Below are 18,157 nucleotides of genomic sequence, written 5' to 3'. Positions count from 1 at the left end.
AATCATTATCTCATCCAATGTAATGCCTGGTAGTGGATGAAGTTCATTGAAGCGCCGTAAAATGAATACATCTCGTATGCGCCATAAGGTGTACGTGACTTAACGAGTGTTCCGTAACCAAGTGGAATGAATCGCTTATATTCCTTCATGATTATGTATCCGGGGGAGGGGGGGGGGATATTCCCGAGGATTTGTAATAAAGGATAAATGACTGATTAAGTGAGTTAACATCCATCACCACATCGTCAGGATGTCATCCTCATAGCCGGCTCGAAGATATATTCACGATTATTGTGAGCAGTAAATGGTAACATGTAAACAATATCAAGGCAACGTGTGGATAAGTGAGTGAGTTTATTAAAATGTTTGTTTGTTGTTCCAGCTGTATGACGGCGGTCTGTAAATAATCGAGTCTGGGCCAGACAATACAGTGATCGATATTGTGATCAGCGATCCACACGATCAGGGTACGATGACACGCAATCAACCAAGTCACCGAGCAAAACCACCCGATCCAGTAGATCGCCTCTTACAAAAAGAGGTGTGCAGAGATGTGTCCCTTGGCCACGCCAGAAACCTATGATTGTGGGTTCGAATCCCGGTTCGCCTCGATTATGTTTCTAGGTTTGTCAGCACCATACCCATGCTCATGGGTTTCACCGAAGTGGTAAACGTCTGAGACCTGCATCACTTCGGACTTTCCTCCCACATGAAACTCACACGGCGTGGTATAACTGGAAAACTGTTAAAAAAAGTGGGGTTAAACCAACTCACCCACTAACTCTTACGAAAAGTATAGATTGCTGGGAACCGTTCTAACCCGGAATCCCCATGGGGGTCAATCAAGCAAGTCCCCGACTCCCTCACCATGAGATATATCGCTGACAATACTTGACAATGGAAGCAATAGCCCATGAACTCAAACCCTGATATCCGCTGTCGTGTGTGTTCTTGGCTGTCCTGTACGCCAGCCGTTACATGTCTTGATTCTTGATTCTATGGGTTTCAGCCCAACCCAGCCATACAGCTAGGCTTCACCTAGACCTGATGTTGATGTGTTGCTATGGTCAAATACTACACAAACGTAAAGTCTTTCTTTCTGTATGTGTGTTGTCCTTTATCTCTCTGCCTGGAAACAAATTACAGTCTCAATTTTGATTGCCGATTACGCTATTGTCTTCAATGAACGAGCGCCACCTCATTGAACACCGCTAATTTGAGATTTAACGCCGATATAGCCGTCACTATTTGACTCACGGCTCTCAGCGTAAACAACCCCCGGCATCGACACTGCTAGTCACGTGACTACCGCGTTCGTAGTAACAGCGAGGGTTGGTGGGGCTCATTTTACTGTTGGCAGTAGGAGAGCACGTTGTGAGGTTTTCGCTGTGATCATGTCGGCCTTACGAGGCAATGTCGCCACACTCGGCTTGGTGTCCGTGTTTATTATTGCAGTCTCCGCATCGGTGACAGAGAAGCTCTTACAGGTGTCGCTGTTCCGAGTCGGTGAATTATGGATAAGCGCATGTACCGCTTTCATGTCTAGTCTGGTGTCGTTGATCACCACAGTGCCAGATTTCACGTGTTGGAATACCTATTTGTATCTATCACTTACATGTGCAGTAGGATATTTCGGATATAAAATTCTCTTCACGCCTTTGAACCGGGTACGTAAGTTGGGCGATGTCGGGTATGTACCCGAGGGAAGCTGGAACAAGAAGGAGGTGGCGAATATGGTCAGGAAGCGACGCCAGGTGGGGGAGATCCCCCCGGTGTACCCCAACGGGTGGTTCGGCCTGATGGAATCCTGGAAAGTCCAAGTGAAGGAGGCTGTCAATGTGAGCGTTCTCGGTAAGTCATTTCAATCATTAAATGTTTAATTTAACTAAGACAGTTAAGACAATGCATCTGAAGAATGGTTCATGGTTTGTCAGTCGGTTTTAGTTTGTGTCCAACTTGAACCTATATTCCATATCCCGATACACTATGAAGGAGATCCCCAGTATAACATCTCTATACATGTATATGTAACATCGTTGTAAGCGTGATAATCATTGAACTTTGAGGCGGATCCAGGATTTTGAAATACAGGATGAGGTGCAGATTATAACTATGACTTGGCCGAGAGCTCTCTCTCTCTCTCTCTCTCTCTCTCTCTCTCTCTCTCTCTCTCTCTCTCTCTCTCTCTCTCTCTCTCTCTCTCTCTCTCTCTCTTCGCCCCATGTGGTTTCAAGGGATCCCCCAGATCAACCCCTTAACAATCGATATAGGCTATAGGCTCTCTGTTGGTCATGTATTCCATGTGTTAGAAAGTACATAATGTGTATATAGATTCAATACCTTCTGCAGGCAAGGTCTCTTTCTGTGGACTAACGTGGCAATAATAAGTAGGTTGCAGATCCATTGACTAGTTTTCCAACACTTGCCTTTCGTTGATTTGACTTCTCAGCGTTGCTGGAGTAGATTGATCATTGTCACGGAAGAAAAAGCTGACATCATTTGAAAAACACTTAACAGAATACGCATCACTGCCCCCTGCGTGATGGAATCACGCAATCTTGGCTTTGGTATCAGGAACGACTGATTTAATTTCTTACGCTTGTGGAGAGATGAATGTCTTGAGAGGAGGAACGTGTTCAGTGCAGTGGCACACTACCAACATGTTATAGTGATACTTATGCGAAACCAGGAATATCATAACGTATTGAAATTTGTATTTATGATTATTTTAACTTAAACTGAGGTTAGAAATGTGTCAGTTCTATGGCAAAAAGCGACTGTGCTGGTCGCAATAGGCGACTGACGGGATCGGGTGGTCAGGCTCGCTGACTTGATTGATACATGTCATCGATCCCAGTTATGTGGATCGATGCTCATGATGTCAATCACTGGATTGCCTAGTCCAGACTCGATTATTTACAGACTGCTGTCATGCGGCTGGAATATTGCTGAGTGCGGCGTTAAACAAAAAAAAACAAATAAAAACTATGGTTACATGCAAGCATCCAGTGACATTCACTGAGAATATCTCCATCACAAACTGATCAGCAGAGGCCGATACGTCCCTCGCTTCTATCATAGATTACCGGATCTTTTACCCCAATACGATACCTCTCTTTCGATTACCGTAGTACAGTAAACTACGTTTATAACGAACACGCTTATAACGAAATTAGGGCTACAACGAACTGGTTTTTTTGTCTCGTCCATTTGCTGTATATACGCTGTATATTTGATTATAACGAACTACGGTTATAACGAAATGAAATTAGTGGTCCCTTTGAGTTCGACATAACCGTAGTTTATTGTATAATCTTCAGTCCGCCTTGATGTAGCTGTATCACTGCCGATGTCGTCGTAACGCAGCCGATGTAGCCGTAACGCTGCCGATGTAGCTGTCAATATTTTAGAGAATTATATGGTTTATTTATAAGTTGGAAAAATTACTTAAATCTGATTATTCCGAAAGGGAATCAACAGATTCTCGTGATTTCTCCTTTACCGATTGTAGTTGTTCCCTGGAGTGAAAGAAATGGGTGGGATAGTGTAAAGTATGGAATGGAATCTGGAATGAGACAAATGGAATATACTCTATTTACAAACAAGTCTTCTCTCTTCTAAGGCAGTTTATAAACAGATGCCCCCGACATGTGACAAATCAGCTAAGGGACGTGGGTGTCAGGTTCTCACTCCAGCCATTGCCCACAGCGTTTAGGAAGAGGAGATATACATAGACGATGAATCAGTTGATTCAACACACTAATGGACTTACGGAATCGGGTGGTCAGGCTCACTGACTTGGTTGATGCATGTCATCGATCCCAAATGCGTGGATCGATGCTCATGATGTCAATCACTGGATTGTCTGGTCCAGACTCGATTATTTTACAGACCGTCGTCATATAGCTGGAATATTGCCGAGTGCGGCGTTAAACAACAAACTAACAAAGAAACACTCTAATGGCTCATGGTAATCTAATGAAGCACTGCAGAACACCACGTCAAAGTATACACAATTTATGGATAACAGCTTCTTTAATACTGTAAAGGCGACGTTTCGGTATATTCCTTGTACCGTTGTCAAGGAACCTAACCGTGTATAAACGGTCAGGTGAGTATATTCCATTTTTTCTCATTCCAAATTCTATTCCAGTATTCCAAGCAAAACTCCATTCCATACTTTACAATATACCAAATTGTGTTAACTCAGACACACTGGTATGGAGCTCACGTGAAATGTATACCATCGTTAACACTGACCCGAGATCAAAGAGAATTTTTATATTGTGTGAAATTATATCTACAGGCTAATTAAGTCATTTGTGAGTCGGACACAACAGAGCTGAAAAGTGACCCAAGTTTTCTGTAAACAATCGTTGTTTGTCCTTTAAGGGTTAAATGCCATTTATTCAAGAAACCATTTCGTTCCGACGTCTTTGTGAACACGAGGCCACAAGCACCATGGGGACATAACGAGCTATAAGAGACTGTTTCAAAGGCTCCGTGTCGATTAAACATAACAGTTATTGTGTAAACATAAAAGCACTAGGGTAATTTACTTTGATTTATATCACCGCGCGTCAATCACAACGTGGTAATTATGCCCCCAAATCGCGCACCGACACGGAAACACGTGAATCAGAGGGGAGGTGTCTGTATGAATACATTGACAGTTCAACTTTCAATAGAATGAAACAAGTAAGATTTGACTTCAAAAAGGAACTAAACTCACATGTGTAATGTCAAGAGAACAACAAAAAAGAACCCGGAAATGGCTGAAAGACATGCTACTACGCACGTTTCCCGGCAGTTGCACACCGCACTTAAACAAACTCGCGGCCTTCGCCTCGATGAGCCATTCGGAGGAGTGTCTTAACGAGCGAAATGAACCAAGGAAAGTGGTAATGTTAAATTACGATGAACTGTGTGTTGCTAGTGTTAACAGGCGGGCGAATCAGACCTGTAAACCACACCACTAACAGGAAACGAGGGTTTGGGAAGAAGGAGGGGGGGAGCCCTTATCGACTACAAGCGGCGGTTATAACCAGCAGATTATGGAGGGATGGGTTTTATGCAAGGGATTATCTAGCGTGTATAGAAGTGTGGGGGGTGTTTGTTGGGGCTGTAGTTATGTTTATACGAGGACAAGAAGTATGCAACGTGGATTGTGATAATCCGGGAGGTATTAATAAGTTGAACACTATGAGATAATTAGCTGCCATGGCTGGGGACCCTTGTTTTCAAATCGCCGGGTACAAGTGCATTCCTGCGTATACCAATACTGGTGCACTAGTACTCACTCACTCACTCACTCACTCATAAATAAATAAATGACTACACCCGTCTCCATAGATACCGTTTTGTTACAACTCGTGTATTTGAAAATGTATCTTTGACGGACTTTACATAACCAAGTATGTCAAGTCTTTGAAAGCCATTTAGAAGTAATACACATAAGGAAGAGAATTGATGGATGTCAACTTCTTTATTATGAGGAACACAACGTTTCGGAGTATACACTTACTCCTTCATCAGGTGAATGAATGCCATGAGGCAGAGAGCATATATATGTACATGTAAGGACAACAAAAGTAATAAGATAACAAAAGATGGAAACTTAACAAGGGAAGCCAACATATGATTGGCGTTGATAGGTGATTAGCAATAGACAATGGAAGCCAACACTTTACAGTAATTCGCGCTGATAGTTATGGACAACTGGAAGCCAGGACTAAACCATCACTTATTAGTAATTGACAATGGACAATGGACAATGGACAACCAGGAGCCCGGGGTTAAGTAGCAATCTTGTAATTAGCTATACATAGGTAAAAAAATAGAAATAGCAATGGGCAAATGGAAGCTAGCTAGATAATTGACACCGACAAAGATCAAAGCAATAGATGCCAAGCACTGGGCAGACTGGGATCTAGGCCGACAGTGTCTATGCATCTCTGGTGTTTTGTGAACACATCGCAGTGTCTGTCAGGATAAGAGTGGACGTTGTAGAGTTGTACAATACCACCGACGCCGCCATTGGAATGACCTACTAATGACAAGTATAATCCTGTCCGCACCTGATGGTATCACACAATGTGTTATAAATGTCTATTGTTATTAAACGAATGATCTCTTCTTCGTGGCTGGGTTATGCAAATAAGAAGATTAACCCACTCGCAGCTCGGTACTATGGAAATATTGCCAAGCATTGGAAATAACAATATATATCAAGTCTGATTAGCACTCAAATCAACAAACGTTAATCCGACAATCGGCTTTATCCAAAATTAAAGATTATAACAGATTAATTCATTCGACACAGATAATCTCTCGAATTGTCTTTAAATCTGTCCAAAAGCGGCTGCAGTGTACATGGCGAAAATACTCGACACATGCGAGGTCCAGATGGACTGGCGTCTGAGGTACGAGTACCCGACCAGGGGAGATAACTCTTATGTTCACTTGTCTAACCTGTTGCTAACTATGACACGAAACGGTATAGTGGACGCATTTAGGCTTAGTTGTGTAAGGCGACGCAATTCGCCGTGCAGAGTTACGTCCCTTGGAACACACAAGGAACCTATGAGCGTGGGTTCGAATCCCGGTTCGGCCTAATTGTGTTTCTAGGTTTGTCAGCACCTAACCTTGCTCAAAGTGGTAAACGTCTGAGATATGCATCACTTCGGGCTTTCCTCATACATGAAACTGACACGCCGTGATATAACTGGAATATTGTTCAAAAGGGCGTCAAACCCAACTCACTTACTACATATACAGCCGTGCTAGTATAAACAATATATCATAAACATGCCGACAGCGCATATACTATGCTTGTTTATCTAAAATAGGATATGTACGTGCGTATACTTTCTCATGCAAAGTAACACATATACCGTAAATATATCTCTCCTTGCAAACACAAAATATCATATACACCGTACATATACCTCTCCTTGTATACTCAAAATATCACATATACTGTAAATATACCATTCCTTGTATACACAAAATACCCATATACACTGTACATATACCTCTCTTTTTACACACAAAATATCACATATACCGTAAATATTCCTCTCCTTGTGTACTCAAAATATCACACACACAGTATACTCTTACCAGACTATGCAAAATACTGTAGACAATGCATGCGTATTTACTAATATGTACTTTCTTGTTAGTATACAACAGTAACAACAAATAACGCTTTCGCGCAGCCACTTACAATGCATACAGTTATAACATACAATGCAAGTCACGTCACATTGTACAGCGAACGCAGTGCGACCCGAACCAAATTGTTGCGTTAAATAACGCCCCCAAAACCCTGCAGAATTGCAGACCCTAGTTTAATGTCATCATGACTGGGCAGGTGCACACGCTGCATGTTGAAACAAAACAATGCTCTAAGCTTCGATCCAACAGTCCAAGTCATACAGGATCGTGTTCATTTTAGATCTCGTATTGCCCCAGTTAAGCAACTCACGCTCGTAACTTGATTAGGCGTATTGCTTCTGTTTCACGTTCAGTCTTAAGAATCCATGCACGTTAAATAATCTCGCTAAAAACATTATGTAAACTCAGTTTTACGTTTAAAATGATATTTTCTTGTGGATATAACTTTTAAATTGATATAAAAAATGGAAGGAAATGAGTGATGTTGTCCTGAACAGTTCCTAATCTGAAACATAAGCATTCAACACCTGTTGGAGATACAGGGGGCTCCTCACTGCGTACTAAGCCCACGTGTGGACAAAGATGTGAACGGAGTTGACACATTGAATCTGCTGGTCTGTCGGCCTCGGTAATTACCCGTCATGTTGGGAGTTTATAGAGTACTGCAAGATAAGGTCAGACCCCTTCTGTGCCCCCCTCCACCTGTTATAGGTGTAGGTGGGGGACAAGACAAGCAGGGTTCGTGTAGTGCGATTGTGTTTCTTGAACACGATTATTTAATAAAACATTGTGATGAGTTTCGCACAAGCCTCATCCCTGTTTCTGGCCTAAAGGCGTGGGCGTCAAACGTGCAAGTCACGTTTCCTTCTCACGTGTACGCGGGAAATGATAGTGTTCGATGATATGCTTATTCGGGGCCCTTCATAGAAAATGCCGATCTAGCATTTTAGCTCGTTCATGGAAAGTAGAATTTCACAGAACGAATCGATTAGAGAGTTTGGCAAGAACATACTTGACCCAGATCTCACGTATGTGTGAATACACGTAGAAACAAACCTATCACTGGTTACTTTATAACAAAATACAACTATATATGGACACATCAATAGCCTGGCATTGTATTCAAAGATATATTGGCACATTAAGAAAATGATATTGTATTCAAAGATATATGGGCACATTAAGAGAATGATATTGTACTCAAAGATATGTTGGCACATGAAGAGAATGATATTGTATTCAAAGATATATGGGCACATTAAGAGTATGACATTTTATTCAAAGATATATGGGCACATTAAGAGAATGATATTGTACTCAAACCATTCGTATATATTTATATATTTGCGAAGCGCCAAAATCTTTGCCTTATGATGTACACTAGTCCTGCACAATGACTGTGGAATATATTATTTTATTATTTTTGGTGAAAAAAAAAAATCGGGAAACAGATCAGATATAAGTTCGCTGTAGAGAGTTCGTTATATATGTCAATTTTATATGATATTATATAAGAGATAAATTGGGGATTTTTTAACAGTTCGTTGTATCCGTTTGTTCGCTATATCCGTGTTCGTTATATCCGTGTTCGTTATATCCGTGTTCTACTGTATGTATACGAAAGCAAGTCTAGCCTGCTCCAGCTAGCTCTATACACTACGCCACCAGCGTCGGGAAAATAATTTGTTTAAGTTTAGAGTCGAGAAGGGTATTGTGTGATACAAGATTTCATAGACTTAATGTTAGTTTTGATGTACAATAGTGGACAGTATTACTACTGGATAGGATAACTAATGGCATCTTTAGAATATCTAATGCGTTTCTTAAGTGCTAAGAAAATATATTTCCCTGTTGAGTAAAGGCGGATTTGAACTTGAGAATAGCATTTTAAGTTTTTGTTATTTACGTTGTATAATGTGCCACTTGTGTTTACACCCACCAAGCACCGGGAAGGGGCAACGCGTCCTCACATGCCCGGGTCATGATATTCACCATTCGCATCCATGGAGGAATCTAATTGGAATAAAAGTGAATTGAGTTCATTGAATCAAAGATCAAGCGGTAGCTGCATCCTGTTGATTCAATCACACTACTGTGACACGCTGGATCGGCGTCGTGCACAGTGAATGTCACCCCCCTCCCTTCCCCAGCCTCCGATTCTCTGCGAGTGTGGGTGTTTGTGCGTGTGTGTGTGTGTGTGTGTGTGTGTGTGAGAGAGAGAGAGAGAGAGAGAGGTGGTTGTTTGGTTTGTTTGTTGTTTAACGCCGCATGTTAAACAAACGAGGTAGACAAACATGGGTTGCTGAAGACCAATTCTAGTCCGGATCCTCCCTGGGGTAGACAAATATGGGTTGCTGAAGACCCATTCTAACCCGAATCTTCACTAGGGTAGATCAGCATAGGTTGCTGAAGACCAATTCTAACCAGGATCTTCACTGGGTAGACAAGCACCTGTTGCTGAGCACCATTTCTAAACCGAATCTTCACGGGGACCTTAACACTAGACTACGTATACCACATCGCAATTAATAAATTTCTTAAACAATTCATTAATTTCCTTACAACAGTACTGGCGCCGTTATATCACTACAGCCACCCAGTCTGTCTGCGCGTTACTACCATAGTACCGTTACACCGTTACCTTGGAGCCTAATGACTAAAGGTGGATCTGAACGTATCACGCAGCTATCCATTATGTATGTCAGGCTAGCTCATCATTAGCAACAGCACAAACAAATCCGCGGTGTGGGTTGCTAATCATACAGTCCATGGCCTCTTCAAGACTGGAGACCCCGGCACAGCATGCGATATATGGTTTTGATCGACGAAACTCAAAAAAAATAATCTTGCAATGTGTATAACAATGTCCTTAGACGGCAGAGACGAGGATCGTGTGGCTGTTGGTACCAGTCCTTTTGATAACTCACACTTAAAGACAAATATACATTTTCTCAAAGTCTGAATGTTTTAAAAATGTATATTCAACTGTCACATCAGGTATGTGTGTACACAACTTGGAACTGTAATAGCAATAATATACTAGTAAGAAGTTTTCCGATTATTGGATTGTGAAGACACTATCCACAGTTCGTCTCGTATCCTGCTCTTTGTGGTTCAAGTGCTCGCTCGTCACGCCGAAGACCCGGGTTCGATTCTCCCCACGTGTGAAGCTCATTTCTGGGGCCCCCGTCTCAATATTGATGGAATATTGCAAAAAGCGGAGTAAAACCATACTCACCCACTCTACACTGAGTTGAATATAACTGCGCACGTTAACACTTTATCCTAATACTTACAAATATAAACTTAAATATACAATAACCCTTACTTGGTTGAGAGTTGCTCGATATAGAATAACATGACATAAAAACAAAACTTGCGCATCTTGCAAAATATCTTCCTGATAAATGTACGGATATCAGTCGAGTCATTTACTTCATATACGCTTTCGTTCTTGTTGGAGAAGTTCTTGACCACTAGTTAGAGACACTTCTGAATCAAACAAGTATGTTATGTCTAGCATGGCGTTATTATACAACTTCGGGAGCACGGGTGACCCAGTCGTCTAAGGCGCGCAATTCACTGTGCAGAGTTGCGTCCCTTGGGCACGCCCGAAATCTATGATCGTAGGTTCGAATCCCGTTTCGCCCCAAATTATGTTTCCAGGTTTGTCGACACTATAACCATGCCTGTGGGTTTCACCGAAGTGGTAAACATCTAAGACCTGCATCACTTTTGGCTTTCCTCCCACATCAAGCTGCCACGCCGTGATATAACCGGAATACTGTTGAAAGCGGCGTTAAACCCAACACACTCATTTAGTTGTTCTGTGGAATTCCCTTCCATTTGTCATCAGAAACTGTGGCAATCTGAACTAATTCAAGGCGCAACTCAAAACCTATCTGTTTGCAAAACCTTTGACTGAAAGCGCTTTTGAGCACAAGTTTGGAAATTACACTATGTGAAATATCTAATTTCATTATTATTATTATTATTATTATTATTATTATTGTTGTTGTTATTTTCCATACATTTCCTTTTTAAGACACTGAGATCTCGTCCAGTAATCTATGACTTGTTTCAGTTCATTTGATATTTAGATTGAATTAAATCCTTGCGTCTCAACGCTTAAAGCAACCACTGATAAACCTGTGTTACGCTTGTGATGCCCCCAAACACAATGACCAAGCTACACCATAGAGGATGTGATGGGCATTGTAACCTTCCTGCGTCCTTCCCCCGAGTTTTTCCTTGATAAAAGTCACTCGACTACTTCCTCCTGTCAATAAGAAACGCCCTTTCGACGACAGGGTTGTCATGTCGGGTCGAGGGATTGCTTTGATGGGTCACTCGCTACTATATGTCACTCAGCTTATGAGAACGCCATGTTTGTTCAGCGAATGATTGAACATGGTCTGGACCCTGAATTGTTATGGCAGTGTCTTGGTTACCGGATCGCTTGTCACCTGCCACACCTACTCGGCTTCTTGTCCTATATATTGAGCATTTGCATACCGTCTTTCAGCAGTGTCTCATTACATGTATGAACGACATTACGACTATTTAACATGAATGGGAGACTTTGTGTACCTGTCCTATCCTCCATTTCATTGAAAAACCGACCGAATGTTTGGTTTGTTGTTTTACGCCGCACCCAGCAATATTCCAGCTATATAACGGCGGTCTGTAAATAATCGAGTCTAAACCAGACAATACAGTGATTGACATGAGCATCGTTGCACGCCACCATTGCATACTCACATCGTCCTTGTGGGTCAAGACAAATCCATGGAGACGACGCCGGTTGTAATCCGTAAGATCCCTAGTTCCTTTTCTTTCTTATACTGTCGTACTTTGGGATTCACACATTCACTATTCCTATTTCCGTCATTTCGACACAATAGTCATTAGTCACCACCACCCCCGACTTAATACATAACGTAAAGGTCCGTAGGTCAATGTTCACTCATAATATCAATGAGGGGTGTGGACAAATCCATGGACCCGGATGTCACGGAGATTGATCACCTTTATCCGAAAGAACGCTATTTTCTTTTCTTTTATATTTATCCATTCAACATTCCTATTTCCATAGCTTTTAACACACAAATCACAGGCCACGTTAACACAGAACGTTAAGACACGGAGATCTATGTTTTTTCATAATATCAATATTAATCAAAGTAGGTTACTGTAGGTTACTTGTTATCATGCACCGTGTAAGTTAGAATATTACGTCCAGAGACAGACATAAACAAGCGACCAAAACAACGTTTATTCCCTTGAATCTGAATTGTTTTTTTAATGTTTTTGTTTTTTTTCTGTGGGGGGGAGGGGAGGGGGGGGGGTTGTCTTTTTTGATGAGCAAGCGAAATTTAAGTCGGCCGTAATCACTGGTTGCCTAACGTTGATATAACATTTCCGGAAACCTGTTTTCGCAATCTTCAGTCCAACGCGAGACGCACTTAAATCTGTAGCAGTCTCCAGCGGTCCCATCTCACCCCCATTCAACCCCCACACACTCACACATGGACACACTCCCGACAGGGTGCTACATGCAGGTTAGTGTTATAGAATGTGTGAGATCGTGCGGGAATGTCCCCTCTCCATGTTCTCATCGCGGGCGAGACGACATGAGATCAGGTCGCGTGTTTCATCGCTACCGAAATAACTCGAATCAAAAAGGGACATTGTCTTTTATCCGTGTTAATTCCGAGGTCCCCAAGTCAAATATTTGAGGGAGTAGAGTCAGACGACGGGCATGTAGTGTAGCAGGACTCAGGTGGCTGGACCGCATGCCGAGGTGAGGAGAGCCCGACGCTCATGACGTCGTCTCTCTTCCCCCCACCCCGCCCCGCCACACACACACACGTGTGTTGCAAGCCATCCCACCTGTGGGTCAGGTGACCACTACGCCCAGTTCGTCGTCCGTTGCTAATTGTTGCTGATGATGCTGATCTAAATTCATTATCATAACTTTTACATAACCCCAACCTTTACGTGTTATTAAGTTGGTGGTTTAACGCCACACCCAGCAATATTCCATCTATATGTCGGCGGCCTATAAATAATTGAGTCTGGACCAGACAATCAAGTGACTGACATCATGAGCATTGTTGCACGCTACCTTTGCATACTCACATCCGGTACACAACTAGATCCAAGTATTATGTGACTGCATGACTAGATCCAAGTATTATGTGACTGCATGACTAGATCCAAGTATTATGTGACTGCATGACTAGATCCACGTATTATGTGACTGCATGACTAGATCCAAGTATAATGTGACTGCATGACTAGAGCCAAGTATTATGTGACTACATGACTAGATCCACATGACTAGGTCCAAGTATTATGTGACTGCATGACTAGATCCAAGTATTATGTGACTACATGACTAGATCCACATGACTAGATCCAAGTATTATGTGACTGCATGACTAGATCCAAGTATTATGTGACTACATGACTAGATCCACATGACTAGATCCAAGTATTATGTGACTGCAAGACTAGATCCAAGTATTATGTGACTGCATGACTAGATCCAAGTTTTATGTGACTGTGTATCACACGATCCAAGTATTATGTGACTGCATGACTAGATCCAAGTATTATGTGACTGTGTATCACTACATCCAAGTATCATGTGACTGTATATCACTACATTCTTAAACAGTGCTGTTATTCCATTTGGGATACTCTTGTTGTTTTGCCGCAGTGCTAACGCTGTTGTTATGCAAACGTAATGATACTGTTGAAATGATATTGTGTTAGCACTGTGGCTGTAAGATATCAGAAAGGTTTCATAAACTCCAATTACGGCGTGCTCTATTGTGTCTGAAACGAATACATGTAGTATAGCTGTAATGATAATATACCACAGGCGGATCCAAAATGGGGTAGGGGGTGTCCAGAGGGTCCCCCCCCCCCCACCCCCCCACCCCCCCACCCCTTTTTTGAAAAACAAATGTAGTATGTGTTTGGCAGTAAACTTGACTGTGAGAGGATTTTGATATTTTGGATCCCTCCTTTTCAACAATGCTTGATCCGACCTTGTAGACGACAAATTAAAGTTTGTCTATATGTCCATCATAAGTTTCTTTTCAATGATTTTCCAACAGAAACCGCGTTTTGCTTTACCACTCTCTCTCACCACGTCTGCAAGAGATGTACAAATGTCACTCTCATTTCCTAATTCAATTGGCCATGTACAATAGCAATTGGGTAAACGACACACTATATGTCTAGTCATGCGTAAAGGGCGTGCGGTCGAATATAATCATACGAAGAACATATATACACATCCATATAAACACTTATCCTAACACTATACACATAGGAATGTCAAGGTCTCGCGGCTCTCGTCGGAACCAGTTCACCCAAGTCCAAAACATCAAAAGACGGAAAAACATTTTATTTGAAGACAGGACGAAACAAAAGCAAAACAATTAAACTATGCGTGTGTGTACGAGTTGCTTGGCTACCAGAATAGTAGAATTGCCCCACTGCGATCTGATCTCGTGTGTACAAACAGATAGCTTTGGCACACGCTATAGACGCTTAACCTGAAGGTAATGTGCTCTGCATGTCAACGAGAAGCCCGTTTCAACATGACTTTTTCTTCTGAACGGTTTCCATTCATAGCAACACTTATATGGCAGATTCACTGTGGGTAGTCCTAATAATGATTTTCAGTTTGTCACCACCACCAAACTCTCTCAGTGTTCGTGCATGGGTTTCGCCAAAGTGGCAGTACCTTTAATGTTCTTTTCACATCAAACTGCCATGCCGGTTTATACTGGCGAATATGCTTGTCGTAAGAGGCGACTAACGGGATCGGGTGGTCAGGCTCCCAATCCCGTGGATCGATGTCCATGATGTCAATTACTGGATTATCTGGTCCAGACTCGATAATTTGCAGACCGCCATCATATAGCTGGAATATTGCTGAGTTCAGCGTTAAACAACAAACAAACAAAGAAACTAGCGAGAGAAAAACCCTGTATACCATAACAAATAACGTTACAAAAAGTGTCATGATTTTTCAATATCATGCATGGTAATCATGTGTACCCATGATGACCTTGAAATTACACGTGCATCCGGTTATTGCATGCATGAAATGCCATGAGTAAGACATTCGTCACAGAATCACATAACACGTCGGTGTGTTAAACGATTATATCGTTGAAGAGTTTTGACTGTGAAAAAGCAGGTTTGTTGACGGCTAAACCTCGTAAACGCGATGCCACGCCAATCTGAAAATGAGCGGTTGCGTGCTATTGAAATGACTGAAATCGGCATTGCACAATAGGTTGTTGCTGATCTTCGTAACACCTTACAGTCACTCTGGGATCAGAACCAACAGACAAGCACCACTAGGGACCGTCCACATTCTGGACGTCCACGACTAACGTCACGCCGTTAAGATAATCATATCCGTTTGGTTCCAGACTGAAACGGCCGCCTCCGTGGTCTAGTGGTAGAGCGTCCGCCCGAAGATCGGGGGTTCGATCCCCGGCCGCATCATAACAAAAGACGTTAAACGATGGTGTACTTGGCGCTCATGTTAAACTGCGGCATGGTATCTCAGTGAGCCAGCAATTTAAATCGGAATTTGTCCGAACAAGTTCAAAGAGCTCAAACCCCCCCCCCACCCCACCCTCCCCCCATCACACGTGCATGGACTTCGGTATATAAATGCAATACTCTAGGGCGCGACGTTAACCCCCGTTCCACCTCAGCTCAGACGGCAACTTTCGAAGTTGACTTTGAGGGATCGATTACGAGAGCACAACGTCCGACTCAGACGTCCAACTGTATCTGCCACGTCATCCAATTGGAAGGCTAGCATGGTCAAGACATGGCATCGTACAGGTCACAGGGTTGGGAGTATTTCCATAAGGATATCGACAATCATGATCTGAAAATTCTGCTGTCATTGTCATTTTCTAAAGAATCGTGGTGAAAAGCTAACGAGCTATACGAAGGCTTTGTTTATTTTCTGTCATTATTTTTCATTAATCACCGCGAAACATATCTGTATAGACTCAAGCTATTTGGGTTGGGTTGTATCTATAAAATGAATACATGAACAGATTTGTTATGAAAGTGAGGGAAATTCCAGGATATTTGCACAGTTGATCCGTACTCTGAGATGAATATTTATTACCAAAACGTTTTAAACCAAAAAGCGTTATATGACCCAGTGACGTCATTCTTCTGACTCCTTGACGCACGTGAGACTTGTTTGTTGTCAACGACATATTAACTTTCCGACAGAACCCTTGAGAAAATCCGAAAAGAAATTTGAGAAAAACTGAAAAGAGAAAAACGTTATTTAAAATATTTTACAAACTCAACCCAAACACTACATACTATTTAACTGCTGGGGTTTTAAAATAATACTGAAATAACAACACAATTATATAGAAACAACATGTTAAATTAAAATTAACGAAATAATCACAACTCAAGTATTTTCTTTCAAATGTTTGCTTTGACATGCAGAATGTGTTCTAAGTGCACCGGGATTGTTCTTACTTTTATTACTTTAGTTATTAATTGTGACCGCTTGCTGGAACCAGGCTTACAAGAATGTGTTGCATGGATGCTCATGTATGAGTTTCGCACTGCCTTCAGACGGGCAAACGATCTACGTGTCACATAAAATTTATGTCATCCCTAATTGGTTAACTGACACATGTTATGTATGCGTGGAGGTGGGCACGTCAGTGTGTGTGTGTGATGTGTCTTTATATATGGGATATTTGTGTAGGGAAAATGATGTGTGTCATGTGTTTTTTGTACGTGCGTGCGTGCGTGCGTGTGTGTGTGACGTATTTGTCTAGGGATGTTTGTTGCATAAGTATTATGTCCTATGGTTTTTTGTTTCGAAGAAGGCGTTAATGAAATTTCAGTTTATTCAAACAAACTGGTCTGGATTCCACCCCATTCTATCTAAAACTGTTGGCGCCGACTAACGAACATTCATATGGTATTCATTGAAATACCCAGTCAAACATTTCAAACCCAGTGTGTGACAAAACCAATAAACTTGCAATCAGTGTATCATTTGGTTTGATGATAACGTTTGATGACGTTTGTAATTTTTTGACAAACTTTTAAGTGTATTGTTACTTATACCGGCTGTTTACAGAGCTAATTTAGTGTGCGAAAACCTCAGCTGCGGTCGATGTTGAAACTCCTCAACCTGCACCTGCGGCAGATATCAATGACGGGGTCGATGCTGGTGTAGAATCCTTCTGGGCAGAACATACTATGCGATATTCTGCGTGGGGTTGTTTACTTGTGTTGAGTGACTGTCTACTGACAAATGATCTGTCACACTGGTGGGATGGAGAATTGTTCAATCCTGTAAACCAATACGTATAAATCCGTCTCTCTTGGGAACCACATCAATGGAATTTTGAAAAAAAAATTGTTATTAGGGTTGGATATATAACATTTCGATCGCTGCCTTTATTGCGAACAGTCGATACAGATTATCAATGATTGATGAAGTAATTTCAATTGCTGTGTCGGATCATTCAGTTTGTGAGCCTTGGGTGAGTTCGACCCTAGGACAAACAGAATTGCCCACGATCAACGAGGAATCCGAGATTGTCTGTCCTGAGTGAATGAAGGCGTTATCCCCGAGGCTGTGACTCGTATCCTTCATTCACAAAGGACGTTTAATCTTTCATGTTTCGAGTTACTATTCAGTGTTCTCATTACTCGATTACTCAATAACTCAATGACATTTTAAGAATGAAGAACCTACTGTTCCCATGACGTAATGTGGTGGCACATGGTCCCATGCACAGCACAGGCCACAAATCACAAGCAGCGCTGTCGCGGAGAGTAGGTGGATGGGTGACCTGACTCCTGAGAGTTTCTTGTTCCTGCCCCCCACTACACGAAACAGTGAATGGGTACCCGGAAGGATGAGATGGTGAATGTTAATCTTCTA

At 42.0% G+C, this 18,157-nt stretch overlaps 1 protein-coding gene across 2 annotated transcripts in view; it reads left to right on the top strand.

Annotated features, from left to right (window-relative positions):
• The first annotated feature begins 1,341 nt into the window (after window positions 1–1,341).
• The window catches only part of LOC139459821 (cholesterol 7-desaturase nvd-like), a 44,377-nt gene continuing 27,561 nt past the window's right edge, over window positions 1,342–18,157 (top strand). For both annotated transcript variants that reach the window (XR_011652703.1, XM_071241517.1), the window contains exon 1: window positions 1,342–1,851. Coding sequence is in view for 1 of the 2 variants with exons in the window: in XM_071241517.1 (XP_071097618.1) it covers window positions 1,395–1,851 (457 nt within the window). In the remaining variant the exon portion in view is untranslated. The remainder of the gene's footprint in view (window positions 1,852–18,157) is intronic.

The sequence above is a fragment of the Haliotis cracherodii genome, unplaced genomic scaffold (assembly GCF_022045235.1).
Source record: "Haliotis cracherodii isolate W230 unplaced genomic scaffold, xgHalCrac1.p SCAF_13, whole genome shotgun sequence".
NCBI lineage: Eukaryota > Metazoa > Mollusca > Gastropoda > Lepetellida > Haliotidae > Haliotis > Haliotis cracherodii.
The sequence above is the reverse complement of the archived record's forward strand: the minus strand, read 5'-3'. Positions and strand labels throughout refer to the sequence as shown.